The 11,750-nt window shown below is 66.2% G+C and overlaps 1 protein-coding gene across 1 annotated transcript; it reads right to left on the reverse strand.

The window, feature by feature from the left end:
* Positions 1-257: 257 nt before the first annotated feature.
* INSRR (insulin receptor related receptor) lies at positions 258-10,022 on the reverse strand (the record flags this gene model as incomplete). Its single annotated transcript, XM_084276818.1, has 22 exons — positions 258-528; positions 747-881; positions 1,060-1,189; positions 1,279-1,438; positions 1,561-1,671; positions 1,764-1,993; positions 2,276-2,346; positions 2,451-2,559; positions 2,899-3,064; positions 3,365-3,501; positions 3,628-3,893; positions 3,994-4,035; positions 4,131-4,320; positions 4,424-4,591; positions 4,679-4,917; positions 5,071-5,197; positions 5,269-5,483; positions 5,569-5,713; positions 5,849-5,991; positions 6,601-6,916; positions 7,841-8,392; positions 9,929-10,022. 22 exons carry the CDS (start codon positions 10,020-10,022, stop codon positions 258-260), a joined length of 4,017 nt encoding a protein of 1,338 aa, XP_084132944.1.
* Positions 10,023-11,750: the final 1,728 nt, after the last annotated feature.

An 11,750-nucleotide genomic window follows, 5' to 3' on the forward strand; every position in this document is an offset into this window, starting at 1 on the left:
AGACCAGGGTGGCAGCCCCCTCCCCCCAACCCCCCCGACCCCCCCACCGACTTGGGACACCCCAATTTATTCCCAGGGTAATTGCACCCCCCCCTGGAGCATCCTCATTTTGGCTGCCACCCCCTTCCCAAGGCAGCGCTGGGAAGCAATAAATAACACGGGGGGGGTCCCAGAAGTTGGGGGGCAGCCGGAGGAGGACGAGGGGTGCAGGGTGGGGGGGATGCAGAGTCCGGTGTGGGTCCGGGGACACCCCGGGGTCAGAGTTGGGCCGTCCCATTGGGGAGCTGGCCGGGGCTGTGGTCCTTGCGGGTGGGCAGGGGGGACGTGGGGGGCTCGTCCTGCCCGGGGCTCTGCTCCATCTCGCTGTCAGAGGGGTCAGCGGAGCTGCGCCGGTGGTTCTGGGGACTGTAGAAGAAGGAGAGGGTGCGGAAAGCGGGGGCCATGTGGTCCTTGATGCGCTCCAGGAGCTGGACGAAGGAGGGACGCTGGCGCGGGTTCTGCTGCCAGCACAGGCACATCAGCTCGTGGCTGCGGGACAGAGGGGGGGTCTGCTGGGGTTTTGGGAGGGGGGGAGGAGAGGGGAGAGACCCCGGTACCCCGCAGCCAACCCGGCACACCCCACAGGCACCCTGTCATGCCAGAGGCCAGAGGCCAGGGTGATGGGCTCAGGGCTGGTTCCCTAAGGTGGGCGCCCAGACAAGTCCTCCCCCACCCCATATCCCCCCCCCCTCCTCATACCAACTCACAGTTTGTCGGGGCAGTTTTCGGGGCGCTCCAGGACACCGTTGTCCATGACGAAGCGCAGGACCTGCTCGTTGGACATGCCCTGGTAGGGCTGCTCAGCCAGCGTGGCGATCTCCCACAGCACCACCCCGAAGGACCTGCCAGCACGGCACGGCTCAGAGGGGGCACATCCCCCAGAGACCCCCCACCCCATCCCACCCGGGACCCCCACCCCATCCCACCCAGCACCCTCACCCCATCCCACCCGGGACCCCCACCCCATCCCACCCAGCACCCCCACCCCACCCCACCCAGGACCCTCACCCCAACACCTACCAGACGTCAGACTGCGTGTTGAAGATGCCATCCTTGAGGGCTTCAGGGGACATCCAGCGCACAGGGAGCAGCCCCTTGCCCCCCTTCCGATAATAATCCGTCTCGTAGATATCCCGGGTCATGCCGAAGTCTGGTGGAGGAGGAGGAGGAGGAGGAGGAAGGCGTGAGCCCCAGGAGGTGCCGGGCTGGCAGGGAGCTGGCCCACCGCTGCCCGCCCACCTCCGATCTTGACGGTGAAGTCCTCGGACACCATGCAGTTGCGGGCGGCCAGGTCGCGGTGCACGAACTTGTTGGCGCTGAGGTAGGCCATGCCGTCCGCGATCTCCCCCGCCATCTGGATCATGTCCTTCAGCGACGGCGGCGGCAGCCCGGGGTTGTTCTGCACCGTGCACAGAGGGTCAGGGCTGGGACACCCCCATACACACCCCCTGGGACCCACCCTGGGTGGGGGTGGTCAGCCCGTCGGCTGCAGGGTGGTGCAGGGCCTGGCTGGCCCCTCACCTCGGCGTCAGGCCTGAGCGAGCGTAAGTAGCTCTTCAGGTCGCCGCGCGTCATCAGCTCCATGATGACCAAAGCTGGCTGGCCCTGGGACACAACGCCGAGCAGACGGACCTGGGGCACAAAGAGGGGGGAGCACGTCAATGGCCAGACCGACCTCAACCCCCCTGTGTCCCCTCTTCCCCCCTCCCCAGCTGCCCACCTACCACGTGGTGGCACTTGAAGGCTTTCATCACCGAGGCCTCGTTGAGGAACTCGATGCGCTCCCGCATGGTGGCCAACTCGTTGACCGTCTTCAGGGCCACCTTGGTCTCCTCGCCCTCGGTGTCCAGCCCCAGCGCCAGCCCCTCGTACACCATCCCAAAGGAGCCCTGCCCCAGCTCCCGGATCACTGTGATCTTCTCCCGTGACACCTCCCACTCGTCGGGGATGTACACTGCGGGGCGAGGAGGAACCGCCCCATCTCCATCCCCATCCCCATCCTCATCCCCATCTCCATCCCCATCCTTGTCCCCATCTCCATCCCATCCCCATCCCCATCTCCATCCCCATCCCATCCCCATCCCATTGCCATCTCCATCCTCATCCCCATCCCCATCCTCATCCCTATGTCTATCTCCATCTCTATCCCATCCCCATGCCCATCTCCACCCCAGCCCCAGCAAGGGAAGGGGGTGTCAGACCCCTGTGAGGATCCCCCCTGCCCGTCCCCACGTACTGTCCGAGGCACTGAAGTACTCGGGGTTGACGGAGGCGTAGAGCGTCCCCCCGGGGTACCCGTCGTTGCTCCTGCGAGGGGTGGGCATCGCTCAGAGGACGGGGTCAAGGGCACAGCTCCCCCTGGCCATGGACCCCTCCCCAGCCCTGGGGGTGTGGGGGCAGGGGGTCGCTACCTCTTCTTGTTGTAGAAGAAGACGAGGACGGCAAGGCAGGAGATGAGCACCATGAGCACCACGGGTGTGACAGTGAGCAGGACGTAGAAGCTGCCAGACTCCTCCTCAGCTGCCAGGAGCAAGTGGCCATGGACCAGGGCCCGGGCACTCCTCCTGCCCCATGTGCTGCAGCACCACCAGAGAGGGGGAGCCCCCAGCTCCCCAGACCAGCAGCACCCACTGATCCCTGGGTGTGTCCTTCCCACAGCATCCCCCAAACCCCCAGCCCCCCCCCAGTCCAGCAGCATCCCCTGACTCTCCAGTGCCCAACGCAGCAGCATCCCCCATCTGCAGCACCCTGGTCCAGCAGCATCCCTGATCCCCCAGCTCCCCAGTCCAGGAGCATCTCCCCATCTTCAGCATCCAGGTCCAAGAGCACCCCGTGGCATCATCCCTGTCCCCACAGTACCTGGCCCCAGGATGTAAAACTTGACCAGCCCCGTCCAGGAGCCGTTGCCGGCCAGCGAGGTGGCCCGGACCTTGGCCGAGTAGTTCCCAGGCTGGAGCAGAGCCAGGTGGACCCCCCTGTACTTGGAGTAGCGGTGGCGGGAGACACAGACCACAGTGGTGACCTCCTGGGAGGGGTAAGGAGGGTGGTGAGGGGGTCTTCATCCCTCCAAGCCATGTGCAAAGCTCATGGGATGAGATGGGATGGCATGGAGGGGGGGGGATAGGGATGGAATGGGATGGGGATGGGGATGTGGATTTGGATAGGGATGGCAATGGGATGGAGATGGGATGGGATGGGATGGGATGGGATGGGATGGGATGGGATGGGATGGGATAGGAAAGGCATGGCATGGCACAGCATGGGACAGAAGGGTGCTGTGTCCCTGCAACCAGAGCTGGCAGGGGGTGCTGGGGGGGGTCCTCACCTCAGTCTCACGGCTGTACTTGATCTCGTACTTGAGGATGAGCCCGTTGGGGTTCCTGGGCTCTTCCCAGCGCAGCAGGACGCTGTTCTGGCTGACCGGCTCCCACGTCACGTTGCCGGGGATGTTGTCAGCTTGCACTGCCGAGGGGCAGGCAGAGGGGCTGAGCTCCCGGGGGCACCACCCGCACCCCACCCCCTGCCAATCCCCCATCCCAAAGGCACCGGGACCCCAGATTTGGGAGGGAGGAGGCAGCTGGGACCTACACTCGGGCATGGTCCTGGCGAAGACGAAGGTGGCGGCGCTGCAGCCCACGGTGTGCGCGGCGTGGTTGCAGGCGTGGATGTCGATGCGGTACTCGGTGAAGTGCCGCAGCCGCGACAGCACCACCCGGTCACGCACCACCTTGTCCTCAAAGATCTGGAAGTCGGGTTTGGGCTCGGCCCCGGCGCGGCTCGGGGCCGGCGGCTCGGCTGAGGAGGTGTTGGCTGGGGATGTGACCGTCACCACGTCCCTGCGCCGCTTCGGGGACCTGTGGGAGACAGGGACAGCAGGCCGGGGAGACACGGGACAACTGGGCTGTCCCCCAAAATTGAGCAGGGGAGGGGAGACCCTCCAGGTCCCCCGCTCACCTCTGTGGGTGCTTGTTGATGGACGTCACCTTCCAGGGTGGCCTGAGACAGCAGGGAATTGGTTAAAGGAGCTGCCAGGAGACCCCCAACCCAGGACATGGGTCTGACCCCCCCCACTGAGACACCGGGAATGTCACCTGGGAATGATGATGGAGTTGTGGAGGAAGTTCTCAAACTTCTTCTGGAAGGACTCAGCTTCACCCTCCATCCGGAGCTGCCCGTCGGCGGGGCGGCAGGGGCAGCACCGCTCCTCCGCGTCCTGCTCCATCTCGGGGCCGTCCCCGTCCCCGAAGCGAGTGTCCGCGCTGCTGGTGGGCAGCTTCAGACCTGCGGGCAGGGACGGGCAGGGCTGGTGGAGCCCAGCTGGGTGGGAGCATCCCCATCCCGGCCGTGTCAGCACCTGCACCCCGCCTGCCCTGCCCAGCCCCACCTTTGTGGCAGTAGTCGTTGACGTAGAGCTCCATGTCCTCAGCCAGCTGCTGCCACAGCACCAGGTAGTAGGTGATGTTGCCGTTGCGTTGCGTGGGCGGCTTCCACCGCACCACGATGTGGGAGGAGGAGTTGGACATGGAGATGACATCCCGGGGCACTGTCGGGGCTGGAAAGACACCGGGTGGGCTGGGGGTGTCGGTGCATCTTTGGGAGGCCGCCCTGGGCAGCCCCAGCCCCAGCCCCAGCCCCTTACCCGCCGGCATGGTGCGGATGTAGACCACCTCGCTCTGCGCCCCGTAGTTGCGTCCCTCCTCGGCCGTGGTGAGGGTGATGGCGCGGACGAAGATGGCGTATTGGGTCCAGGGCCGGAGGTTGAGCAGGGCCACCCCTGGCTCCTGCTCACTGCTGAGGGGCAGCTCCACGTCCAGCATGTTCCAGCTCTGAGCTCCGCAGGCGTCCTGGCCCACGTACTCCGACACGTTCTGGAAGGGTCTGTCCCACACCGGGCATCGGTGACGGGGGCGTGGGGACCCCTGCCCAGCCTCACGCCCCCTCCGCTGAGGTCCAGTATCCCACCAGGACACCACAGACCGGGGTCCCCGAGCCCCCCATGATGGGGATGAGTAGGGGATGAGGACCACTTACGACTCCTTGTAGTAGACGATGAAGCTGAGGAGGTCCCGGTACTCGGGGGGCCGGTACCGCTCCCACTTGAGGAAGATCCGGTCGGACTCGGTGACGTTGGAGATGAAGCGCAGGGTCTGGGTCTTGCCTGTGGAGGTGGGGCCAGGGTTCAGGCAGGGGGTCTGGGTGCTTCTGGGTGTCCCTTGTCCCTGTACTCACAAGACGCCCGGTCCCCGTTGGTGCGGGGGTTGATCTCCGCCTTGTTCTGCCGCCCTTTGGTGCCCGTCACCTCCTCCATGCGGTAGATCTCGGCCAGACACAGCTTGGGGTTGAAGGCAAAGTACATCTTGCCCACGGGGATGGAGAGGACGTGGTGGCTCCAGTCCCAGAGCTGCTGCAGGTTCTGGTTGTCCAGAACGTACAGGGTGTAATTCCTGGAGGAGAAGATGTGGGTGGAAGTGATGGGCACGGGCAGCCCCAAAGCCACCTGTGCCCCCCAGAGCCACACCCCGTCCTCACCCATCCACCATGGAGTCACCACGGATCAGCTTGAGGTTCTTGAAGAAGGACAAGGAGACGAGGGCGAAGGAGTGCTTGATCTTCAGGAAGCCCGTGATGGTCTCGATGAGCCCCAGGCTGCTCTGCAGCTCCGAGGCCAGGTTATCTGGGGATAACCCACAGGTGTGAGCGCGGGGGAGGAGGGAGGAACCCCCCATTAATTCACCCCACAAAGGAAAAGACCCCATCCTTCACCCCCCTCAGCTGTCCCACCCGCGGCGGGGCCGGACGGGTCACTCACAGCCCCGTCGGATGTTGACGATGAGGTTGCCCTCCACGAGGGTGCAGCCCCCCAGCTCCTGCGCCGCCCGCGTGGAATCGATGGTCTTGGTGCCCACCTTGCACTCCTTGGGGCACAGCCCCTCACACTTGTGGCAGAAGATGCTGCAGGCAGGGGGATGGAGATGTGACATGAGCTGGGTGTGAGGGATGCCACCGCTGTGCCCACGCTGGCAGGGCAGCACAGAACCACAAACCCCCAGGTTGGAAAAGCCCCTTAAGATCTTCAAGTCCAACCGTTCCCATCCTGTGCCGACCCAGCTCCCTGAGCACCTCATCTCCCCTCTGTTAAACACCCCCAGGGAAGGGGACTCAGCCCCTCCCTGGGCAGCCTCTGCCACAGCCCCACAGCTCTGCCAGGGAAGAACTTTCCCCTCCCATCTGCTCTGACCCTGCCCTGGGGCAGCTTGAGCCCATTGCCCCTTGTCCCATCTCTTGTCCCCTGGCTGCAGAGACCATCACCCACCTCTCTGCACCCTCCTGGCAGGGCAGGGGAGGTGGGGAGAAGGTCTCCCCTCAGCCTCCTCCTGTTCTCCAGGCTCAACACCCCCAGCTCCCTCAGCTGCTCCTCAGAGGATTTGCCCTCCAGCCCCTTCCCCAGCCTGGTTGCCCTTCTCTGCACTCGCTCCAGGACCTCCATGTCCTTCTGATGCTGAGGAGCCCAGAACTGGACAAAGCAGGGGCCACCCTGGCCCCTCCCCACCACCCCAATACCTGCTGTCGTTCCTGGTGTAGCCCGCGGGGCACTCGGAGAGGCACTGCCGCTGGTGGATGACGAACTTGGAGGAGGCGTCGCGGGGGTTGTCGGAGACTTTGCGCAGGCTGGCGCAGTACTCGGCCGTGACGCAGCGCCAGCCCTCGTACTCGTAGGTGCGGGGCGGGCAGGAGGGCAGGCAGTGCCCGTTGAAGTGGAAGTGGCGACAGGCCACGCAGGCTCGGTTGTCCCGGGGGCGCCCGCAGCCCCCCAGGCATTCGGCGTGGCAGCACTCGCCCGCCGCCGTGCACGCCGAGCCCACGCCGCACGGGCACACTGCCGGGAGAGAGCTGGGGTCACGGGGAAGGGGAGGCATGTGGGGGAAGAGGGTCTGCAGCTGGAAGGGGCTGGGGTTTGTTTTGGGGTGAGGAGGGAAAAGGTGGGAAGGGGGTGGGGGGGCTGCTGGCAGCCTCTGGGTTTGGGGGAGAAGGGGAGAGGGGTGGCTGGATGGATGGAGGGATGTGGGGATGAGAGAGGGAGGGAGGGAGGGAGGGAGGGAGGGAGGGATGGATGGATGGATGGATGGATGGATGGATGGATGGATGGATGGATGGATGGAGAGATGAAATGATGGAGGGATGTGGTGATGCATGGAGGGCTGGAGAGAGGGATGGAGAGATGCAGGGCTGAAGTGATGGAGGGATGGAGAGACATGGGGATAGAAAGAGGGATGGGTGACAGGATGCATGGTGGGATGTAGAGATGGATGGATGGGTGGATGGATGGATGGATGGATGGATGGATGGATGGATGGATGGACGGACGGACAGACGGCTGACACTCAGCCCACACTGAGCCCCAGCTGCCCGGTGCAGCCGGTGCCGGGGCAGCAGCCGGGTTAGGGCCCCGATAAGATCGGTGTTTATAGTACATATGTCATTACCAGCTCTCCTGTTTACAGCAAACGAGCCTGGGAGGGGCCGTATTCCCCCCCCCACTGGGAGAACACGGCACCCAGGACCCGGCCCCTCCTCCAGAGGACGATACACCGCGGATCTGGTTACCCCACCACGCCGCCGGCACGCCACGCTCCCAGCCTCAGCAGAGCGACGACCGCACACCGCGTCCCGCCACCCCCTCGCAGCTCCACCAGCTCCCCCCAGCGCCCTCCCAGTTTCCCCCACAGCCTCTAAGGGTGCAGACTGACCCCATCCCAGCAAAGCCACTGGTGCAGCTGAGCCCCATGTCGCCAGCACCCACCTTTCTGGCAGTAGCTGGATGTCCAGCAGCGATAATCCAGCTGCCCGTTGACGCTGGTCTGAGCACACGGCTTCTCCACGTCCAGGATGCCCGGGCAGACGTCAGCACACTCCTCAGCCAGCTTATTGCCCACGATGTAGGTGTTGTCCACGGCCTCGGGCAGCAGCAGCCCCCAGTCGATGGTGGAGAGGTGGCAAAGCTCCTGGTTGCGCTCGATGCGCACCGAGCCGCGCAGCACGTGGGCCAGGCTGTGCAGCCCCACGTCCCTCAGGTGAGGCATCTCGAAGATGACCAAGGCGTAGCTGAAGAAGAGGTTGGTCCCACGGATGACAGAGAGGTTGGGGAAGAGATCCCTCAGGCTCTCCAGCCCGTAGACGCGGAAGAGGAGCAGGTACTCGGTGATCATGAGCAGGCGAGGGAAGCTCAGCCCCCGGAAGTCCTCGGCGCCCGTGGTGAACATCAGCAGGATCTGCAGGTTGCCCTCGATGATGGAGCAGTTCTCCAGCTTCTGGAGCTGGGACACGTCGTTGCGGATGTCCATGCTGCCACAGACTGGGGTGGTGAGAGGGGGACACACCGTGGGCGTGGGGGACAGGGCAGCTCTGTGTGTGTGTCCCACACGCCACCACCCAGGGCCCCCCACCCAACACCCTCACCGCCCGCTGCGCCCATCCCTGGGGCTGCAGCGATGCTCAGGGGGGTCACAGTGATGCTTGGGGGGGTGTGGGGGGTTAATATCCCTGTCAGACGTGGCTGCAATGGGTTTGGGCAGACATCAGGGAGACAGGAGTGGCTGTGACAGGCGGCCGGCGCGTCGCGGCTCTTCGGGGCACGACGTGTCCGTCAGCGCGACGCTAACGAGCTCTGGCTGCTCGGGCAGCCGGCATGGGCACCCCACGGCACCCCCAGGGCCATGGCCCAGCCCCGCCGCCCGGCCTGCTTGGGGGATGTAGAGGGCTTCCCTCCCCCACTCCCCGAGCTGTGGGGCAGCCTGGGGGGGTCAGAGCATCTTCACCCCCCCCCACTCCCCGCTGTGGGTTGGGGGTATCCGGGCAGGGCTGTGGGTCGGGGGGTGGGTGGGTGGGTGGGTACCTGCCCGGTGGTGTTTCCCCCCTCGTGGCGTCACTCCCACACCGTGGGCACCATGGTGGGGGCTGGCAGATGCCCACAGTGCTGGGGTCACACAAGCAGCCGTGTGCCCCCCCCACGTCCCCTCCCAGCCCCCGCACCGGGGCTCAGCCTCGTGCAAGGGGCTGGCTGGTGATGCTGGATGGGGGGGGGGGTCCCTGTGTGGTTTGTGACCCCCCCCACGCTGAGGTTATGGGGGTCCCCCCCATCCTCCCGTGGGACCAAGGCGCTGGCTGTGGGGGTCATGGTCCCTGCTGCCACCACCCCCCCACCTTGGCTGTACAAAGGCGTGGGGTGTCCCCCCTGTTCCGGGGGGGGCAGAGGGGGGACAGGGGTCCCAGCTGGTCGGGGGCAGCTCTGGGCACAGCCCCAGCACTGGGATGCTTCACCCCACCGCCACCCCCCCTCAGCACAGCCCCTCCGTGCATGGGGAAACTGAGGCACGGCCGGTGGGGAGAGGGGGAGGCAGGACAGACCGACAGACCGACAGACCCCCAACCCGGCCCTTCTGCTGCTCCCAGCGCCTGCAGCCAGTGGGACTGGGGGGATCGGACCTTCTCCCGGCCGTGACTGTGAGAGCTGAGACCCCCACCGCCCCCCCATGTCCCCCTCCCCGCTGTGCCCCCCTCCCCAGCCGCAGCGCTGGGAGCAGCGGTGCCGGTACCGGCTCCCTCAGCTCTGCTCTTCCCCCACCCCAGCTCCCGGCAAGGGATCGACTGACCCCCCCACCCAGCTGCGGGTCAGCCCCCCCGCCGCGCCCCCCTCTTGGGGGGGGGGGGGAATCCCAGGCTCTGCCCCGCCCGCTGCAGATATGGGGGGGCTGCAGCGTGCGGGGTAGGGAAACTGAGGCAGGGAGCCCCGAAAGGGGCAACACCACACAGCCCCCCCCACCCCCCACCCTAGAGCTGCCCCCCCAGCCCCCCCAAGCCCCCCCCCAGCCCCCCCTGCCCAGGCACTTACTTTCGGAGGGGGCCCACACGGGGGGCAGCGGGACGGGACCGAGGACCAGCAGCGTCACCCCCAGTCGCAGAGCACCCAGCGCCCCCGTCCCCATCCCCGGGGTCCCGTCCCCGGTCCCGCCTCGGGTGCTGCTGCCCCGCGCGCGGCCGGCAGTCCCCGCGGCACCCGCGGAACGCCGGGACAGGGGTGGCCCCCCCAGCCCCCTCCCGGACCCTGCGGCCCCTTCACTTTTGTTTTCGGCTGCTGCACACAAAATATTTACCCTGACAACTGCCAGGGCCGGGGCCAGGGCTTGTTTGGGAAATAGAGAGGGGGGAAAACAGGGCGGGCACATCCCCCCTCCCCCCCCTCCCCAACCCGCACGAGAGCTGGGGGTGGGGGGGGGGGGGGGGAAGGTGAGTTCTCCTGCCTCAGTTTCCCCAGCCAGGGCAGGAAGGTGCAGGTCTGTGATCCTGCGACTTACCCGGCCTGAACCCCCCCCCTGCAGCCCCCAGGCAGCCCCCCTGACCCTGGGCTCAGCATCCCCTTGTCCAGGGAACCCTCCTACTGTTTCCCTGTGGGGGTGGCCAGGCTCTACCTGCAGCCACAGTCAAACACTCTGAACACCCAGCAGCAGCTCCCAAAGGAGCCAGGACTGAGACACAGGAGCCCCAGGCTGGAAAAGCCCTTTGAGATCCTCCAGTCCAACCATCCCCACCCTGTGCTGACCCAGCTCCCTGAGCACCTCATCTCCCCTCTGTTAAACACCCCCAGGGAAGGGGACTCAGCCCCTCCCTGGGCAGCCTGTGCCACAGCCCCACAACTCTGCCAGGGAAGAACTTTCCCCTCCCATCTGCTCTGACCCTGCCCTGGGGCAGCTTGAGCCCATTGCCCCTTGTCCCATCTCCTGTCCCCTGGCTGAGAGACCATCGCCCACCTCTCTGCACCCTCCTGGCAGGGCAGGGGAGGTGGGGAGAAGGTCCCCCCACAGCCTTCTCTTCTCCAGGCTGCCCCAGCCCAGCTCCCTCAGCCTCTCTCCATGGGGAGCTGCTCCAGCCCTCTGAGCATCCCCGTGGCTCCTCTGACCCCTCTCCAACAGCCCCACATCTTCCTGGTGTTGGGCCCCAGCTCTGGGCACAGGACTCCAGCTGGGGCCTCCCCAGGGCAGAGCAGAGGCTGTTGGGCCCTTTTCCTCTACATGTTCCAGTTGTGGAGGTTCAAAGGGCTGGAAGGGGCTGGTGCAGCCCCTGTGCTCCCCTGGCTGGGGACGCCCTGAGCCCAGAGCTCCCTGGGGCTGCTCCCAGGCTCCCTGTTAGGGCTGGAGACCCAGCACCTGGGTTGGAATGGGGACACCAGTAATGAACTCTGGGGGCTGAGGAACTGTTCCCTGGGGTAGGAGACCCCTGCACCCCAACGTGAGCGTTGGGGCAGCCCCAGTAAGGGGGAAGGGCTCAGGGGGAAGCCAGGGGCTTGTAGCACACTTGGCTCTATCCTGCCCCCCCACGGGCTCTGCAGAGCCCCAAGAGCCCCTCCTCTGCACCCCCACCTGCCCTCCCCCCTCCATCCCTCTACTCTGCCAGCTCCAGCTTCACCCAGACCACAGCCAGGCCACCCCAGAAGGGCCCCCCCAAGCCCTCCACCTCCCCCTTACCTTGCAGCACCCCCAGGGGTGGTGAGGAGCAGAGCTTGAAGGCAGTTCAGCACCTGCTGCCAGGCTCCTGCCACCACAGCGGTGGTCCTACCCCCCCTCCCCAATCTGGTACTCGCCCCAACTCCTTGCCACAGGTGAGGGGAGCACCCCCAGACACCTCAGGGTGCAGCCCCAGACACCTCAGGGTGCAGC

This window comes from Gallinula chloropus, assembly GCF_964237585.1.
Source record: "Gallinula chloropus genome assembly, chromosome: 29".
Classification (NCBI taxonomy): Eukaryota; Metazoa; Chordata; class Aves; order Gruiformes; family Rallidae; genus Gallinula; species Gallinula chloropus.